The sequence below is a fragment of the Rhinopithecus roxellana genome, chromosome 6, assembly GCF_007565055.1.
Source record: "Rhinopithecus roxellana isolate Shanxi Qingling chromosome 6, ASM756505v1, whole genome shotgun sequence".
Lineage (NCBI taxonomy): Eukaryota > Metazoa > Chordata > Mammalia > Primates > Cercopithecidae > Rhinopithecus > Rhinopithecus roxellana.
The window spans coordinates 63,169,522-63,189,924 of record NC_044554.1 but is presented as its reverse complement, the minus strand read 5'-3'; the positions used below and the strand labels follow the sequence as shown (position 1 = coordinate 63,189,924).

The 20,403-nt window shown below is 38.0% G+C and overlaps 1 protein-coding gene and 1 long non-coding RNA gene across 2 annotated transcripts in view; both read right to left on the bottom strand.

Annotated features, from left to right (window-relative positions):
• Positions 1-467: 467 nt before the first annotated feature.
• On the bottom strand, positions 468-1,506 carry LOC115898133. Its single transcript, XR_004057848.1, has 2 exons — positions 1,437-1,506; positions 468-1,363 (listed from the first exon to the last, which is right to left on the bottom strand). It is a non-coding gene; the product is annotated as an uncharacterized LOC115898133 (long non-coding RNA).
• A 766-nt stretch (positions 1,507-2,272) lies between these two features.
• TMEM209 (transmembrane protein 209) overlaps positions 2,273-20,403 on the bottom strand; it is a 42,881-nt gene continuing 24,750 nt past the window's right edge. Inside the window, exons 9-15 of the mRNA XM_010378781.1 lie at positions 19,126-19,222; positions 15,357-15,482; positions 12,445-12,542; positions 10,763-10,877; positions 10,570-10,667; positions 7,230-7,303; positions 2,273-2,700 (exon numbers count right to left, since the gene is read on the bottom strand). Coding sequence (XP_010377083.1) covers positions 2,646-2,700; positions 7,230-7,303; positions 10,570-10,667; positions 10,763-10,877; positions 12,445-12,542; positions 15,357-15,482; positions 19,126-19,222 — 663 coding nt within the window. The 3' untranslated portion in view covers positions 2,273-2,645. The remainder of the gene's footprint in view (positions 2,701-7,229; positions 7,304-10,569; positions 10,668-10,762; positions 10,878-12,444; positions 12,543-15,356; positions 15,483-19,125; positions 19,223-20,403) is intronic.

Genomic DNA, 20,403 nt, shown 5'->3' with positions numbered 1-20,403 from the left:
GTAATCTAGAAGATTAGTGGATCTGATCCCACAAGAAGTCAAGCAATCAAAGAAAAACTTGTGACATATATCCTGTAAATAACATTTGATCAGAGACATTAGTAGACATTTATTCATTTTAACACAAGGACTAAAAAAATTGCCTTATTTGCAGTGCACTGTCTTCCTGAGGGGTGAATTCAAATGAATCCACCAAAGTATTTTTTAATAAAAGCTATATTTAAGTACAAACTGGCTCAAATATTTGGGAAGAAAAGCTAATATAGGAAAGCTACCCAGAGTACAGTAATCCACACTAGACTTATTAATAGTATGCAAACAAAACATCTTTTTCAGTGTGTATCCCTATGTATATATTTATTGTAGACTGTATTTTTTTGAGTCACTTGAAAAATAAAATATTATAGCTTTGAATTTTTAGACTAAAAGCTAAGTCCTATAAAGAAAAAAAGACCTTTTGTCTTATGCATTGTTAAAATTTTTCTCCATAGTGCTTTTAATAAAGTGTATGCAACTATATAGTTTAACAGCATAACAACTGTTATTCCAAGACATCTTCAGTAACTTTTGAAATAACAAATTTAAATTTTAACATGTTCTTATATTTAACATGTTTGATATTTTCTTCTAGAATATCATAGCAAATAAATATTTAACACACACCAAAAGTACTTAAAAGATAAGAAGCTCCTTTCCTTTGGACATCAACTTTTAAAAACACAAATAACTTTTTGAAAGACAGAATTTACAAAGACAGAACTGTACTGACTTGAATTTGGAATTTACTAATTACTGGTGATACTTTAATGAGTTTACATATGTGTATTATTACTAGATCTTAAATTAAACCATACTGCATATAACAACAAAAAAAAATAATTATACTTCTCTTCCAGAGAGTAATGACCATATTCAAAGTCTGAGGCAATGACAAAATGGGATGCACATCTAATAATACTGATATACAGTTCTTCAGAAAAGACTAGTTTCAGCTGTTTCCAGGTTTACATAAGATGATGGAAGCAGTCTCTAATATGTTAATCAAGAAAATATACACAATTGCCAGTTACTACATATACATACAGAAAATAAAGATGGTGAGTCAAGCGAAACATACAAACTTGGTAACTTCTCACCCTCCAGATATTTTGAACATATTTTAAAAATTTAAACAGGATATCACTGTGATCTTAAAAAGAGAACTTTAAAAATAACACATTATGGAATAGTAAAACTGAGCTGCTAAAACCAAAGTGGTAAACAGTTTTCTTGATGTCCTCAGACTCTTAACTAAAACCCAAATTAATACTACCAGCTAAATTTAATCCAAATGTTGACTTTTTAAATGTCAACACTGTCAAACCTCCTTTAATAATATTTTAAAATATATAAATTTAATCCAAATGTTGACTTTTTAAATGTCAACACTGTCAAACCTCCTTTAATAATATTTTAAAATATATGTAAATTTAACACATTATTTAAAGAGTTAATCTCATTTCTTTGTTTTTTTTTTTTTTTTTTTTTTTTTTTTTTTTTGAGGCGGAGTCTCGCTCTGTCGCCCAGACTGGAGTGCAGTGGCTCAATCTCGGCTCACTGCAAGCTCCGCCTCCCGGGTTCACGCCATTCTCCTGCCTCAGCCTCCTGAGTAGCTGGGACTACAGGCGCCCGCCACCTCGCCCGGCTAGTTTTTTTTTTTGTATTTTTAGTAGAGACGGGGTTTCACCATGTTAGCCAGGATGGTCTCGATCTCCTGACCTCGTGATCCGCCCGTCTCGGCCTCCCAAAGTGCTGGGATTACAGGCTTGAGCCACCGCGCCCGGCAATCTCATTTCTTTGAATGTGGGCTTTGGCCTAACTTGCAGAATGCTGGGGAAACATTAAAAAAAAAAAAAAACAAAAACCTAAATCAGCAATTTTCTTACTTTCTAAGTACTTACACTATTAAATAAAATAACTGAGGCTGGACGCAGTGGCTCACACCTGTAATCCCAGCACTTTGGAAGGCCAAGGTGGGTAGATCACCTGAGGTCAGGAGTTCGGGACCAGCCTGGCCAACATGGTGAAACCCTGTCTCTACTAAAAATATAAAAATTAGCTGGGTGTGGTGGCGCGTGCCTGTAATCCCAGCTACTCAGGAGGCAGGAGAATTTTTGCTTGAGCCTGGGAGGCAGAAGTTGCAGTGAGCCAAGATCATGCCACTGCACTCCAGTCTGGGTGACAGAGACCCTGTCTCAAAAAAAAAAAAAAAAAATTTGAAAAAAATTTTTTGTGGCAGAAGGATCAGATAGATGATTCTCATTTGGGGGTTATAATGAAAAAAAAAAAGACTCACAATCTATTTCATTAAGGGTAATGGCACTGTTTTGAGTCAATAAAAATCTGAAGGGTTGCAGTTTTATAGTCACCTGAAATTTCTGAAAAGCAATATAAAATTAAAGGTAATGTCTCTTGATATAGAAGATACAGGACATATTTTTACAATGACATTTCATAACTGCTACCTTTTTCTTTAAATCTAAAGAGTCTGTAACATACACACATGTGTATTTTATTTCAGAAGAGTCCGTGGCTCAGATGTTTAGTTTCGACTTCTGGTTCAGTGAAATAAAAGTCCAAATGTCTGGAATTAAATATATGACCTGCTACTCGCCAAAGATCCACAATATATTCACACCAGATAGACCAAGATTAACTCTCCTATAAAGAGAAAAAAATCTTTTATTAGAATTGGTTGGCCAGGCGCGGTGGCTCAAGCCTGTAATCCCAGCACTTTGGGAGGCCGAGACGGGCGGATCATGAGGTCAGGAGATCGAGACCATCCTGGCTAACACGGTGAAACCCCGTCTCTACTAAAAAAAAAATACAAAAAATGAGCCAGGCGAGGTGGCGGGCGCCTGTAGTCCCAGCTACTCTGGAGGCTGAGGCAGGAGAATGGCATAAACCCGGGAGGCGGAGCTTGCAGTGAGCTGAGATCCAGCCACTGCACTCTAGCCCGGGCGACAGAGTAAGACTCTGTCTCAAAAAAAAAAAAAAAAAAAAAAGAATTGGTTGCCAAGCATTTAAGGTCTTTTTCTAGTAACAAAAATCTTTATGATTAATACATGTTTAACTGATATTTAATGTGATATTGCAATGAATTATGTTATACATAGTTTATCAGGTGAATTCCAGTAACAGTAATTACTTTCTTAGCTATGCTTAAAACCGAAATTTAGAATAAATAGATTTATGTCAGTAAACAAGAACTATTACACCAGGTAATAGCTAACAGAATAATTTTAACAAGCAAGATTAAAGTATCAATTACATTTAAAAGATGGAAGATATGGAGATGCTAGCCTCTCAGAGAACTGTATTACTTGATTTGAATTAGGAATTTACTAACTACTGGGAATACTTTAGTGAGTTTGCATAAGTGTATTATTAAAATTAAACTAAATCATACTGCATATAAAAAAAAATACATATACTTCTCTTCCAGAGAGTAATATGACTATATTCAAAGTCTGAGGGAATCAGAGGGTTATAAGAGAAAGAAATTACTCACCTAACAAAATAAAAAAATCAATAGAGAATATCTGAAACTGAAGAATCAAGAGAGCTGTATACCTCTATTATTTGGAACTATGAGAGTAATAACAGAAAAAGCCACTGAGGGACTACAGTCTACTTTGGGAAGCAGACTTGGGGAATACAGGCAATTGCTCATTTCTGTCATGAACTTTTAGCCCTCTATGACTTTTTAAATTATGAGAAGGTATTAACTTTGGTAAAAAGCTGCCAAAAATGCCCTTCAAAACAGGTAATTTCTATCAACTGTATTTTCCATTTCTTCGTACCCTCACCGACCCTACACAGATAAATATCAAATCTGATAGAAAAAAAGTTAATTTTGACTTGTTTGTGCAAGAGTCTAAGCATCTTTTTGTGTTTAGGAGCTGTCTAAACATTTTATGAAGAAATCTTCCATGCCTTTGTCCATTTTTCTAATAAAATCATATATGTTCTTTATATATAACAAATATGAGCTTGCTATGTTTGCAAATCCAATTACTAATGCTTATATTATAGCAGAATAATGCTTTGTTTCAGTTTGTCATTTAACTTTAAACTTTATAGTGTTTTTTCCTGAACAGAACATTTAAGTCACTGTGCAGTGAATTCTGTCTAGATTTTTTTTCCTTTTGCAAGTAGGACATTCATCTGATTCCTGTTACTGCACAAATATCTGGCATTAAATTGATAATGTATTTGGATCAATCTGTGGGTTTATGGTCATAAATCCAAATGGACTATATTTGAGCCACTCAGTCATTTCTTTTAAGTTATAGGAAAGTTTTTAACTACTTGTTTTAGGATGTATTTAAAAAAGTATTCATGTTCAAAAGGTTAATAATTTCTAAGCTTTTCCCCCTGAGTTTAAAAACACTAGCTTTAGTCTAAAATGCTTAATTTTCGATATATAAGTTGCTCATTAAGAGACGATAGCGCTTTAAAAATTGTATCAATTTCTTTTGGCCTTTCAGTAAATTTCATTACATTTCAGTAAATGAAAAAGTGCTGCTCCACTAAGCACTTTTTCATTTTAATGCATATGACAGACTGTACATGGCACTCAAACCTCATGCTATCATGACAAACCATTTATGCATCAAAATACCAATTTGGATCCACAGAGGAAAAGATACGTTTTCAATTAAAACCAAAAATTGTTTATTTATATTATACAGGTTAAGCACCTATAATCTGAAAATCCGAAATGCTCCAAAACCCAAAACTTTTTGAGTGACAACATGATGCTCAAAGGAAATGTTCACTGGAGCATTCTGGGGAGTTTTAGATTAGGGATGCTCAGCTAGTAATTATTGCAAGTATTCCAAAACTGGAGAAAATCAAATCTGAAACACTCCTGGTTCCAAGCATTTCAGATAAAGAATACTTGACATGTATTAACAACATATTTATATAAAATTCCATATTCCATCTAATATATAAGTATATTTATAACCAAACATTCCTAGACATTTTATGGAAAATTTGACATGGGAGAATGTCCAAGATATACCATGAGACTAAAAATTAGGTCATAAAGTACTATGTTTGGACACAATACATTTTTAAGCAAAAGAAACAAAAATAAAGCCAGGTGGAGTGGCTTATGCCTGTAATCCCAGTACGTTAGAAGGCCAAGGCAGGTGGGTGGATCACAGCCTGGGCAATATAGTGAGATACTGTCTCTACACATAATTAGAAATTAGTTCTAGTTTATACACTGCTGTGTTAAATACTTGTCTACTGAGTATGCATTATTTTCTTTTTTTTTTTTTTTTTTTTTTTTTTTTTTGAGGCGGAGTCTCGCTCTGTCGCCCGGACTGGAGTGCAGTGGCCAGATCTCAGCTCACTGCAAGCTCTGCCTCCCGGGTTTACGCCATTCTCTGGCCTCAGCCTCCCGAGTAGCTGGGACTACAGGCGCCCGCCACCTCGCTCGGCTAGTTTTTGTATTTTTTAGTAGAGACAGGGTTTCACCGTGTTAGCCAGGATGGTCTTGATCTCCTGACCTCGTGATCCGCCCGTCTCGGCCTCCCAAAGTGCTGGGATTACAGGCTTGAGCCACCGCGCCCGGCCGCATTATTTTCATAATTTAAAAATAAAAAACCCTGTTAGTTTAGATGCCCCACAAAAGTGAGTTTCCTAATCTTTCTAACAGGAAAAAATATATGAAAAAAGAAGCTAATAGCTGGGCGTGGTGACTCATGCCTGTAATTACAGCACTTTGGGAGGCCAGGCAGGCGGATCACCTGAGGTCAGGAGTTTGAGATCAACATGGAGAAACCCCGTCTCTACCAAAAATACAAAAAATAGCCGGGCATGGTGGCGGGCGTCTGTAGTCCCAGCTACTTGGGAGGCAGAGGTTGCAGTGAGCTGAGATAGTGCCACTGTACTTCGGCCTGGGCGACAGAGCGAGACTGCATCACAAAAAAAAAAAAAAAAAAAAAAAGCGAGACTCCACCTCAAAAAAAAAAGAAAAAAAAAAGCTAATAAATGTTCATATTTGTTTACAAATTTCTGTTCATGTCTGTTTTAATCTTTGCATCTAATAAAGACAGGAGCTTTGGTTTCTCTATAGCAGTGCTGTCCAATAAAAATACAATATGGTATGGACAGCAAATGCAAGCCACATAATTTTAAATTTTCTAGTAGATACCTAATAAACAGGTCAAATTAATTTTAACTTAACTAAATCTTATTTAACTTAACTAAATCTATCCAAACTAGTATTTCAATATGTAACAAATATATACAATTTTTAAGGAGTTATCTTACTTTTTGGGGGCTATGTCTTTGAAATCTGTTACACATTTTACACTTTAGTGCACCTCAATTTGGACTAGTCCTGCTTCAAGTGTTCAGTGCCACACAGGGCTGGTGGCTGGACAGCACAGTTCTAGGACATGTATAAACTCTAAATTAGAGTTTACAGGATGCTATCTAAAACTTAAAGGTGCATGCATATCCGAAGTGGAAATGATCACAATCCCTTCTGCTCCAAGCCCATATCGTTGTTTTTTTTTTTATTAGCCTTAGGTTACTTAGTATGGCAGAGCTGGACCCAGAACCCAGGTTTTCCAACTCCCAGATCAGGCACTACAAATATCGCTAGCTTTAGCTGGGGTCTACTTATTTCATATGTCATTTAATACACTAAAATTTCTAATCATCAAAATGAAAATACTAAAATTTTGAATTTCTTGCAATATGTGAGCTTTGTTACCAAGTATGTAAACGATTTCAACTGACTACTTTTCCATTGCAGTTAATGATATTATGGAATGGGTACTGACTCCATCTCTCTGGAAGTGTAAACACTTTGCAGAATGCTTTGTGTCTGAAATGAAATGGCTTGGAAAAAAACAGACTCCAGATTTAAAAAAAAAAATTTTTTTTTAAATGGCAAGAGTCTAATTTTTATCTATCTCGGAATTATTCCTTCAGGGAACACAACTATAATGCTAACGATGTAGTCCACTTGCCTTTTACCAATGGGTTCTGAGGAGGTAGTTAATGGATTGCCCAAAATAGCAGAGGTAGTTTGTGACAGGGCTGAAGCCATTATCTATTGTTCAATCCATAAATCTTCAGTTACATGCTGCTGCCTTCTGCAGAATCTTAACATAGGAAGAAAATCAGTAAATAACTACTTACGTTTTTAATGCGTAAGTACCTACCCAAGCATTCCTGACTCTTTGGTCTTTATGACGTAGAGAAACATCAACAATGTATGAAACATATTATTTCTGCCCTGGAACAAAGACAAAAAAGACAAGATTTAATCCAAACCAAAAAGATTCAGTCTGGTAGGTAAATGTATATCTTATCAATTCATATCCTACTAACTCAGAATTCCATACAATTCAGACTTTCATTTATTCATTAAACAAAATACCCACGCTTTGTGTTAGGAAGTGGGAATACTGCAGTGAGGAAGACAGAAAGGATACATGTAATCAAGGACCTAAGAGCCAGTAGGGAAGGCAGACAGTAAACTAAGAATCACAACAAAGCGTGAGGAATGCTGTGAGAGGAGGTGCCACAGGAACATATGAAGATGCAGTGTCTGATTTAGGCTGGTTAGCAACAGAATGCCTCCCTGAGGGAAAGATTTTTTTGTTTTGTTTTGAGACGGAGTCTTGCTCTGTCGACCAGGGTGGAGTGCAGTGGTGTGATCTCAGCTCACTGCAACCTCTACCTCCCAGGTTCACACCATTTTCCTGCCTCAGCCTCCTGAGTAGCTGGGACCACAGGTGCCTGCCACCATGCCCGGCTAATTTTTTTTTTTTTGTATTTTAAGCTGCAACCTGAAAGATGAGCAGAAAGGTAACATACTGGGGGGCCGGGGGGCTGTGTTTCACACATGGGGAAAAACACGTACTAAGGCCTGGAAGAGCCTGGAGAGCTATTCTGAGGTTGGTGCCCCTGTACACTACACACACAGAAATGCTCTATCCCCCAAAGTAATGGTATAAACAAGTGTTGGGATAAAAAAAGGTTTGAGTCATACTTTAAAATATATCAGAATATACTTTAGCATATAAATAACATATTAGATATGAATTTATTTTATCTGCAAGGGAATACTAGGCAGCATATTGCTAGCTCTAAGATCAAACTATTATATGTAAATTTTGGTCTGTAAAAACAGTTCCAAATTTAGATTTTCAATTTACAGGTTAACTTTTCCCCACTTACTCTGATTTAATGTGTTTTTAACTCAATCTGAGAGAATGTATGATTTTTAAAAGATAATGTTTACACTATAAGGAAAAGGAAAAGGAAAAAGAACAGATAGTGGTTAAAAAACAAAGATTGGCATGGATATTCACAAGAACTTCAATGGCCCAAAGTATTTACATACAAAGACAAAATATTAAACTTGAAAGAAATTAATATATCTTCCTGAGAATCTGATAGAGAGCACAATTTATCACTATGCCAATGTAAAGTTTCTCAGTAAAAATGCTGGTAACGAAAATAATTACAAAGGTTATCAACAGAACTGATGCTTGTAATCAAGAGTAAAAAACCAGGCTGGGTGTGGCAGCTCATGCCTGTTATCATCCCAGCACTTTGGGAGGGCAAGGCAGGCGGATCATAAGGTCAGGAGATCAAAACCATCCTGGCTAACACGGTGAAACCCCCATCTCTTACTAAAAATACAAAAAAAAAAAAAATTAGCCAAGTGTGGTGGCACACGCCTGTAGTCCCAGCTACTCGGGAGGCTGAGGCAGGAGAATCGCTTGAACCTGGGAGGCAGAGGTTGCAATGAGCCAAGATCACACCACTGCACTCCAGCCTGGGCAACAGACCAAGACTCTGTCTCAGGAAAAAAAAAAAAAAAAAAAAAAGTAAAAAACTTGTATGTGATTGTAATCTTAGCTACTCAAGAGGCTGAGTCAGGAGGATTGCTTGAACCCGGGAATGTGATACCAGCCTAAGCAACACAGCAAGACTACTTCAAAAAAAGTAAAACACATTAATGGAAGTATAAATTGATACAATACCTTTATTATAAAGTAATTTGGTAATACGTTATTTTTAAAGTCTTAAAAATATTTTGACCTAGAATTCCACTTTTAGAACTCTGGGCTAAAGGAATGCAGATAGCTGTATGCATGAAGATACATTTTCAGCATTATTTATTTTTATTTTATTTTATTTTACTTTTTTGAGACAGAGTCTTGCTCTGTCACCCAGGCTGGAGTGCAGTGGCGCAATCTCGGCTCACTGCAAGCTCCGCCTCCCGGGTTCACACCATTCTCCTGCCTCAGCCTCCTCAGCAGCTGGGACTAAAGGCGCACACTGCCAGCCATGCCTGGCTAATTTTTTTGTATTTTTAGTAGAGATGGGGTTTCACCGTGTTAGCCAGCATGGTCTCGATCTCCTGACCTCGTGATCCGCCTGCCTCCGCCTTTTCAGTAGTATTTATAATAAAAAATTAGAAATACCCAAAATGTACAAGAGTAGAGAAGTGGTTGAATAAACTATACTAGTGAAGTTTTTTTATAGCCATTAAGAACTATTTTTAGGCTGGGCATGGTGGCTTATGCCTGCAATCCCAGCACTTGGGGAGGCCGAGGTGGGCAGACTGCCTGAGCTCAGGAGTTTCAGCCTGGGCAACATGGTGAAACCTTATCTCTACTAAAATACAAAAAAATAGCCGGGCGTGGTGGTGGGTGCCTGTAATCCCAGCTACTCAGGAGGCCGAGGCAGGAGAATTGCTGGAACCCAGGAAGCAGAGGTTGCAGTGAGTCGAGATTGCGCCACTGCACTCCTGGGTAACAGTGAGACTCTATCTCAAAAACAACAACAACAACAACAAAAACAAACAAAAAATTTATGAAGATTTTTTAATAGTATGGAAAATTATGCTATAAGCTAATATTTAAAAGCAGATATAAAACTACATAAATCATTTTAGCCCATAAAAAATATAAAGAAAGGGCCAGGTGCAATGGCTCACACCTGTAATTCCAGCACTTTAGGAGGCCAAGGTGGGAGGACTGCTTAAGGCCAGGGGTACAGGACCAGCCTGAGTTAACATGGAGAGACTCTGTCTCTACAAAAAACAAATTGGCCAGGTATACCAGTACGTGCTTGTAGTCCTAGCTACTTGGGGGGCTGAGGTGGAAGGACTTCTTGGGCCCATGAGTTCAAGGCTACAATGAGCTATGATCATGCCACTGCACTCCAGCCTGGGTGACAGAGCTAGACTCTGCCTCTAAAAAGAGACAGAAGACCAAAATGAAATTTACCAAAAGGCAATATACCAAGCAAAAAATCAACAATGGCTGCCTTAGGTAATGGAATGAGTCAGTTTCCTCCTTATTCTTTATACTTTCCCAAATTAAGCACATATTACTTTTATAGTAGGAAATATATATGTATGAAACACATTTTCCCTAATTTAAAAAATTTACTTCTTCTATTAACATGAGATTATAATTTTAAAAACATCATCAAAGCAAATCACCCAAGACATTCTGTAACATCTTCTCTATATAGAAATACCTTTGGCAGGTTGTATACATGACGCTGGTAGATGAGCTCATAATGGGGAGGGTTGATGGCACTCTGATAAATGCAAAAAACATTCTCATTCGTAACATCTGTAAAGGAAGGAAATATGCTGCATTAAAAAACCAAACCCCCAGAGATATTTTGTGTGAAAATCTCAACACATTCTTTTAGGAGAGGTTTATACCTGGTTTATTTGGTGTCTGAACAAAGTGCTGAGAAGTAAAAGTTTTTCCGTCGGGATACTTCGGATGTGGAGGTAATCTGGAGTCAAGGTAGGTGCAAAATACATGCATGATGATCTGAGGATGAAGAAATAATTTTTTTAAGTCAGCATGAAAATCTAGCATGGATGTAGCCCTTTAGAAACATCTGTATTTATAACGATTCCAATTAAAAAATTTTTCTCTAAAGAGTGAATGAGAAAAATGTTGTCAAATGGTTAGATTTACAAGATAAAATCTGTAGAATAAAAAGATAAGAACACATACTTCAGGTAGCACACCTATTCTTTTAATTGAAAGTATTATTTCCTATAAAGATAAGGAATTCACTAATTCCTCTCCTAAATCATAAAGGAATTCAATGTGTTTAAGACATGAAGCTAGGCTTAATTCAAATAATCTACTCAAAATTTAAAATAGAAAAAGATATTTGCCATCAAATCAGTCTATATTTTGATGGGAAGGTTTCCTTTTCAAATTGAAAAAGTTTAAATACTCCAGCCTACAAAGTTACCATTATCTGTTGAGGGTAGGGGTGGAGGGTGGGGCTTAAACACCAGACTCCCATTCCCTACATATTTGATCTACATTTTTAGTTTTCCATAGCAACCCTAGAAAAGCAGGGCATTCTTAGTTTTTTGCTAAGTGGATCATTCATACCAACACAGTTAATAGCAAAACCAAGATAAAATACATTCAATTCTCAATCTGAATCTCAACATAAAACTTAATTTTCACCCGTAACACTCACTATAAAAAAAAAAAGAGAGAACATAATTTTGAAAAACTCGTAAGCACACAAGAACATTTATGTTCTTTGATCTCCTAAATATAATTCTAGGAGTCTCTCTTAAAGCGACAATCCCAAGAAAGCAATGCGCATCACACTATTTGCATGCTGTATTACTTAAGATCAAAAAAACAAGTAAATATCCCTTCTCTACCAAAAGTGTCTCAAACTTTCAGGTCCACTATAGGAGAATAGTTAAATGACAGTGTGTAATAATGAAAAAATATCTAGGTAGGGGGAGGTTGAAGTAAAAAAAAACCCCTAAATATTACAGAAGTGGAAGAATACATAATTTTACATACAGGAGAATTACAAAATGATAAAAACATTAAAAAATAGTAGCAACCAAGTAAAAGGAAAAAATACACAAAAATATTAACAGTGGTTGGGCGAACATGCTGATACTATTATAAATACCTTATTTTCTAAATTATTTTTTAATACTTATTCTTATGATAGGCAAACAAAAACACATAAATCCAGTAACGGAAACATTAAACTGAAAAAACAAAATAAATCTAAGGGTCAGGCACAGTAGCTCATGTCTGTAAACCCAGCACTTCGGGAAGCTGAGGCAAGGGGATCACTTGAACCCAGGACTTCGAGACCAGCCTGGGCAAAAAAGTGAGACCCCGTCTCTACAAAAAATTTAAAAAATTAACTGGGTGTGGTGGCTCGGGCCTAGTCCCAGCTACTTGGGAGGCTGAGCTGGGAGGAGCACTTGAGCCCTGGGAGATCAAAGCTGCAGTGAGACGTGACTATGCCACTGCACTACAGCCTGGGTGACAGAGTGAGACCCTGTGTCTGTCAGTCAATCAACAATAAATAAATGAATGAATGAATCTAGGGACTTACAGCAGAATCGGTGGGCAGGTCTGTATCCCACTTTCGTCCTTTGAAGTCACCACCTCTGTTCCATCGAAATGAGCTCATACAACCTCCCTGAGAGAGTTCTGTGGCAACAAGGTGAAATTTTTAAAAGCTAAGAGTATGCAAAAAAGAAAAAAAAAAGGCTAAGGGAATATAATAAGGGAAGCAAATCATTTTTAAAACTCGATCAGAACACCCAAACCTAAAGAAATATATTTCTTTTTTATATAAGATATAAAAAGATAAACATGTCCCTGAAGAAATCAGATAAATCCAAAATGTAGGATTTTAGATTTATCTGACTACTATTCTGGCTTCTTAAAAAAAAAGTCGATGGGTAGGGAAAATTTGAATATGGATAATATATTCAATATCAGAAAATTATTATTTTTTTAAGGTATGATAATTGTATTATGGTTAGGTAGGAGAATGCATGCTAAAAAGTACTTTCAATGTACTTTCAAATGGCACAGCAAGAAAAAAAATGTGTGTGTGTATATATATGTAGAAAGAAAGAATCAAATATGTCAAAAGGTTGCTAACTATCCAATCTAGAACAGGAGAGTGTTCACTGTATTTTTTTTTGAGACGGAGTCTGTCTCTGTCGCCCAGGCTGGAGTGCAGGCAGTGGTGCGATCTTGGCTCACTGCAAGCTCCGCCTCCCGGGTTGTTCACGCCACAGTCCTGCCTCAGCCTCCCGAGTAGCTGGGATTACAGGCGCCTGCCACCACGCCCGGCTAATTTTTTAATTTTTATTTTTAGTAGAGACGGGGTTTCACCATGTTAGCCAGGATGGTCTCGATCTCCTGACCTTGTGATCCACCTGCCTCGGCCTCCCAAAGTGCTGGGATTACAGGCATGAGCCACCGTGCCTGGCCCAGTGTATTCTTTTAAGCTTTTTTGTATATTTGATATAAAACCTTTATATACTTTGTATATATGTGTACATACACAGACTCTTTTTTTGGATGTTCAAATACTCTGCTAACTACAAAGCAATCTTGCCAAAAAACTCAAACATGAATTTATGGGAAAGAGAAGGGGTTATGTACACTACACCCCTGTATGTAAACTACACCATAGGGATGCATTCAGCAAAACCCACACTATGGGAACCTCTACAAGACAAACAATCCAGTTCTTATGACAAATAAATTGCAAAGGGAAAAAAAAGAGGGTGGATGGGAAGCATATAGCTTAAAATAAACTGAAATAACCAATTGCAATGTATTACAATATTCGAATCCCAATTCAAACAAACACTGCCGAAAAATTATGTATTTTTATGAGATAGCTGGAAATTTGAACAGACTTAATATCTCATAACACAGGAAATATTAGGGCTAGGCAGCATGGTGGCTCACTCCTATAATCCCAGCACTTTGGGAGGCTGAGGAGGGAGGATTGCCATAGCCAGGAGTTCAAGGCTGCAAGGTCTATACACTCCTGCACTAGCGCCATTACTGCACTCCAGCCTGGGTGACAGAGTGAGCCCTGTCTCAAAAAAAAAAAAAAAAAAAGAATATTAAGAATGATAATTGTGGCCAGGTGCGGTGACTCACGACTGTAATCCCAGCACTTTGGGAGGCTGAGGTGGATGGATCATGAGGTCAGGAGTTCAAGACTAGCCTGACCAACATGGTGAAACCCCGTCTCTACTAAAAATACAAAAATTAGCTGGGGCATGGTGGTGCGTGCCTATAATCCCAGCTACTCAGGAGGCTGAGGCAGGAGAATCACTTGAACCTGGGAGGTGGAGGTTGCAGTGAGCCAAGATTGCAGCACTGCACTCCAGCCTGGGCGACAGAGAGAGACTCCATCTCAAGAAAAAAAAAAAAAAAAAAAAAAAAAAGGAAAGAATGATAATTGTATTGTTGTTATGTATGGTTGTATCAGTTTTCTAAAGGCTCAGTGGGACACGGTGGTTCATGTCTATAATCCTGGCACTTTGGGAGGCTGTGGTGGGAGGACTGCTTAAGCCTAGGAGTTGGAGACCACCCTAGGCAACATAGCAAGACCCTGTCTCAAAAGCAGGGGGTCGCGGGAGGCTTATCTTTTAGTGATATACAAATAAATATTTACAAATGAACTGATAATGACATGAGGGCTTGCTTCACATAATACAGGAAGAAAGTGGATGGGGTATGGATAGGGCAGGGGCTGGCCAGGGACTAGTGATTGTTGGGGCTGGGTGATGTGTACAAGAGGCGTGTGTATACTATTTTGTCTAGTATTGTGTATGTTTGAAATTCTCCTTATATAAAATGTTTTAAAAAGTCATGAAAAATGTTTATTCCTGAACCCTGCTCTAACCTTAGGGGAAAGGGAGAACACTATAATATTTTCAAATTAAGATTTATGATAAATTTGAATACTATTTCTAAAACTTGTCTTAGTCATGAGAACCTTTAAAAAGTTTATTCAAATTAAAAAAAATTCTAACTTTATGAATTGCTCTGTAAGTAGAGAGGCATAGAGGGTGTATGGGGGTGTCAGGGAGGCTACATTTCCTGATTCTCAAGTCAATCTCCTCAGAAGAGCACATCTTCCACCAAATAATAAGAATATAACAGAAATATAAGGAAGGAACTTATTAAATAGGAATCATAAAAATTAAGAGAAATAAGGCTCAGCATGCTGGAAATATAAAGAACGTCTTAGTGGCACCCATTCTTACGAGTCTAAAAGTAGGAAATGATTGAAATATTCACTGGAGCCCATTTAGCTCATATTTAAGTTTCCTACACAAAATAAAATTATTAAGCCAAAATTAACATGTATTTATAAGACATAAATTATACTTTTAATTAAAATGGTTTTTCCTTGTTAATCTGTACTGATAAATTCCAGTGTAGTACAAAAGCTCTCATTTTTTTCCTCTTCCAAACAATAATTACCTTTGATCCTTTCAAACAAGTATTCCTGATTTGGAGTAAGGTCTAGATACTGAACAATTGTGTTCAAAGTCGGAATGAGAGGGGCTTTAACCAGGGCGGCTTGTTTCAAGCTAGTAATACTAGCTTCTGTTAAAACAAAACACAGAGAACACAGATTATTCTAAAAGTGAGTTTCCAAAAGAACTTAAAATGCTCTTCTCATGTGTTCATATAGCTGGTTCCTCACTGCCTTCAGGTCTTTATACAAGTCAATGACGTCTCCCCTGACCACCCTACCTCAAATTTCACCCCTCCTCTCTAGACTTTAGGAACACTACCCTCCTGTGCCTTTTTTCTCCTTAGCACTGTCCAATGTACTGTCTTTTTTTCCCTTTTTGTTTTTTGAGACAGTGTCTTGCTCCGTCACCCAGGCTGGAATATAGTGGCACAATTACCACTCACTGCAGCCTCAATCTACTGAGCTCAAGCAATCCTCACACCTCGGCCTCCTGAGCAGCTGGGACTACAGGCACATGCCACCATTTTTCTATTTAGTAGAGACAAGGTCTCACTATATTGCCTAGGCTGGTCAAACTCCTGGGCTCAACCAATCCACCAACGCTGGACTCCCAAAGTGTTGAGATTATAGGCGTGAGCCATTGTGCCTGGCCCAAAGTACTTTATCTTTTTTATTGTCTATCTCATCTACTAGAATGAAAGCTTAATGAAAGCAGGGATTTTGGCCCTTTTGCTCACTGCTGTATCCCCCAATGCCTAGAATAGTATTAATACTTGGCACAAATTAGGCACTCAATGTCGAAGGAATACATGAAAGAAAGCAGTAATAGTTCATCTTAATTTGCACTATCTATATTACCTACACCCATTCCTGGCAAGGTAGCCAGATTTACACCTGCAACATCCCCTCCCCTTCCCCAGAGAAGCAGCCAAACCGATTTTGGCAAATCTATAAACAACTAATATACAGAAAATTTTATAGGACATGTATAAAAAGACACACAATCATTTTCAAAATAAGTTGAATTAGAAGTTGCCCATTATGGCAGGACAAGCAGAAGCTTTTTATGGTAGTGATTTCTCTTATCATATCCTGCAAGATAATTATGCATAGAAATTTAAAAGGCAATTAAAATTTTCAAAATATCCAAACTTACTAGCAATATCCAATGTTAGGAAAAGCATTCTTATATGTGTCATGGTTGCTAAAGTACAAACTGGTATAAGCTTTTTGAAGAGATGTGTATCTTTTAAACCTTAAAATATGTCCAGATGCATTGGCTCATGTCTGTAATCCTGCACTTTGGGAGGCCAAAGCGGAGGGGCTGCTTGAGCTCAGGAGTTCAAGACCAGCCTGGGCACCCCGTCTCTACAAAAATACAAAAATCAGCCAGGTGTGGTGGTGTGTGCCTGTAGTCCCAGCTACTTGGATGGGGCTGAGGTGGCAGGATCTCTTGAGCCCAGGAGGCTGAGGCTGTAGTGAGCCATGAGAGCACTACTGTATTCCCTCTTGGGCAAAAGAGCGAGACTGTCTTTTAGAAAACAACAACAACAAAAAAAATCTTAAAATATTCATACCTACTGACACATAACTCTACTTCTAAGAAATTATCCTAAAGAAATAATTACAAATGCATACAAAGATTTAGGTAAGAGGATATTCACTGCAGCATTAATAGTAAAGGTAATTATTTAATAACTAAGTTACAGTATATATATTTTAGGCAATTTATATGGTACCCTAAAATTTTACCTTTAACAGATAAGAAAGTTGATGGAAAATTGCTATTATTACATAGTCTTTACGCTTTATACAACTTTGTGATTAATATCTGCTAAGAGTCTTGGTCTTATATCTAGAATATAAAGAAAATATCTACCACTCAACAAAAAGACAATCAAATTTAAAAATGGGTAAAGGAACCAGAAAGACATTTCTTTTGAGATGAAGTCTCGAAGTCTCGCTCTTGTCCCCCAGGCTGGAGTGCAATGGCGCCATCTCGGCTCACTGCAACCTCTGCCTCCCAGATTCAAGCGATTCTCCTGCCTCAGTCTCCCAAGTAGCTGGGATTACAGGCGCCTGCCACCACGCCTGGCTAATTTTGTATTTTTAGTAGAGATGGGGTTTCACCAGCTGGTCAGGCTGGTCTCGAATTGCTGACCTCAGGTGATATGCTCGCCTCCGCCTCCCAAAGTGCTGGGATTACAGGCGTGAGCCACCACGCCCAGCCAAAAAAGACATTTCTAAGAAGGTATACAAATGACTGATAAACACATGAGATGTTCAACATCAGTAGTCATCAGGGAAATGCAAATCAAAACCAAATGAGACACTATTTCACACCTACTACAGGATGACGATAAAACATATGACAAGTGTTGCAAGGATGTGGAGAAAACAGAACCCCATACACGCTGGTGGGAATATAAAATGGTGCGGCTAGCTGCTTTAGAAGAGTCTGGCAGTGCCTCAAAAAGTTAAGCAGTTATCGTACAGCTCAGCAATTCCATCCCTAGGTATATACCCAAGAGAAATGAAAACATAGGTCCATATAAACACTTGTATGTGACTGTTCACAGCAGCATTATTCATAATAGCCAAAAAGTGCAAACCACCTAAATGTCAATCAACTGATGAATAAGCAAAATGTAGTAGATCTATTTTGAGTATTATTCAGCAATAAAGAAAATGATGTAGCTGGGCCTGGTGGCTCACACCTGTAATGACTACTGATGTTGAACATCTCATGTGTTTATCAGTCATTTGTATATCTTCTTAGAAATGTCTTTTTTGGCTGGGCGTGGAGGCTCACTCCTATAATCCCAGCACTTTGGGAGGCTGAGGAGGGAGGACTGCCATAGCCAGGAGTTCAAGGCTGCAAGGTCTATACACTCCTGCACTAGCGCCATTACTGCACTCCAGCCTGGGTGACAGAGTGAGCTCTGTCTCAAAAAAAAAAAAAAAGAATATTAAGAATGATAATTGTGGCCAGGTGCGGTGACTCACGACTGTAATCCCAGCACTTTGGGAGGCTGAGGTGGATGGATCATGAGGTCAGGAGTTCAAGACTAGCCTGACCAACATGGTGAAACCCCATCTCTCCTAAAAATACAAAAAAATTAGCCGGGCGTGGTGGCACGCACCTGTAGTCCCAGTTACTCAGAAGGCTGAGGCAGGAGAATAGCGTGAACCCTGGAGGTGGAGCTTGCAGTGAGCTGACACTGCACCACTGCACTCTAGCCTGGGTGACAGAGCAAGGCTCTGTCTCAAAAAAAAAAAAAAAAAAAAAAGATGTAATGATATATTTTACAACATGGAGAAACCTTGAAAGCACTATGCTCAGTGAAAGAAGTCACAGTTTTATTCATATTCTGTGATTCCATTCATACGAAATATCCACAACAGGCCTATCTATAGAGACAGAAAATAGACTGGCACTTGCAAAGGGCTGGGAGGAATGTATAGAATGGGGGGTGACTGGTAAAAGGTGGAGAGTTTCTTTTTCAGGTGATGAAATGTTTTAAAAGTGACTATGGTGATGGTTGCATAACCCAAGACTTCAGACTGTACATTTTAAATGGGTAAATTATATGGTAGCTAAATTACATCCTGATAAAGCTGTCACATTAAAAAAAACAAACTAGATTACAGACATTTGGGGTTTTTCACCTCAAGGTAACAAAATAAGTTAAGCTGTCCATTACAAGAAGAAGTTTTCCACTTGGTAGATTTACTAATAGAAATCCAACACCGGGCTCCGTTTCCACATACCTCCTATCTGTAGCTCTGGACAACCCATTCGTCTCATCTGTGTGCTGACAGACTCAATCTCTTGAACAAGTGGCACTAATATTGTCTCATTGATCCACTAGGAAGAAATAAGGTACAGATTTTGGATACATAATTCCAAAGCAGCTCTCAAACAATTACTTTCCTTTTTATAAGCAACTCTTAAGAATTTTTTTTTTTTTTTTTTTTTTTTTGAGACGGAGTCTCGCTCTGTCACCCAGGCTGGAGTGCAGTGGCCGGATCTCAGCTCACTGCAAGCTCCGCCTCCCGGGTTTACGCCATTCTCCTGCCTCAGCCTCCCAAGTAGCTGGGACTACAGGCGCCCGCCAACTCACCCGGCTAGTTTTTTGTATTTTTTAGTAGAGACGGGGTTTCGCCGTGTTAGCTAGGTTGGTCTCGATCTCCTGACCTTGCGATCCACCCGTCTCGGCCTCCCAAAGTGCTGGGATTACAGGCTTGAGCCACCGCGCCCGGCCAGAATTTTTTTTTACTATCTTATAGTTGAATATTAAATCATAAAGTATAGTGAAAGAGAATGAAAGTAATAGCTACCAGAAATCAAGAGATGGTTAAATAAATACACCACTGGAGTGTAAATTAACTAAATTACATTCCTTTTTATTTTTATTTTTTTGAGATTGTTGCCCAGGCTGGAGCGCAATGGCGCGATCTCAGCTCACTGCAATCTCCGCCTCCCAGGTTCAAGGGATTCTCCTGCCTCAGCCTCCTGAGCAGCTGGGATTACAGGCACCTGCCACCACGCCCAGCTAATTTTTTGTATTTTTAGTAGAGACGGGGTTTCACCATGCTGGCCAGGCTGGTCTTGGACTCCTGACCTCAGATGATCCGCCCACCTTGGCCTCCCAAAGTGTTGGGATTACAGGTGAGAGCTACTGCGCCCGGCAACTAAATTACATTCTTAAATAACATGTTTTTTTTTTCATGGAAAAAAAAAAAAAACTTAGTTATATGTTAAATTTTTCTTAAAATTTTCTGATTATTATGTTTAGCTAAAAGGATAATCTTCAGTTTACATTTGTAGGGTAGCTATTCACACATTTATTAACGTAGTGTTTATATTGGTTTGTAATCAGTAAGACAGTTTTTCAAACTAACTGCTTAACTCTCAGCAGGCTCACCCAATTCCCTAGCCATGTGGAAAAACAGAGACTTATTACATTTGAAACTGGCTTGTGAATATTTGAATATTACAATATTACTTTAGGACTGGGACTTCCAAATGCCTCTTGCATGGCTAAT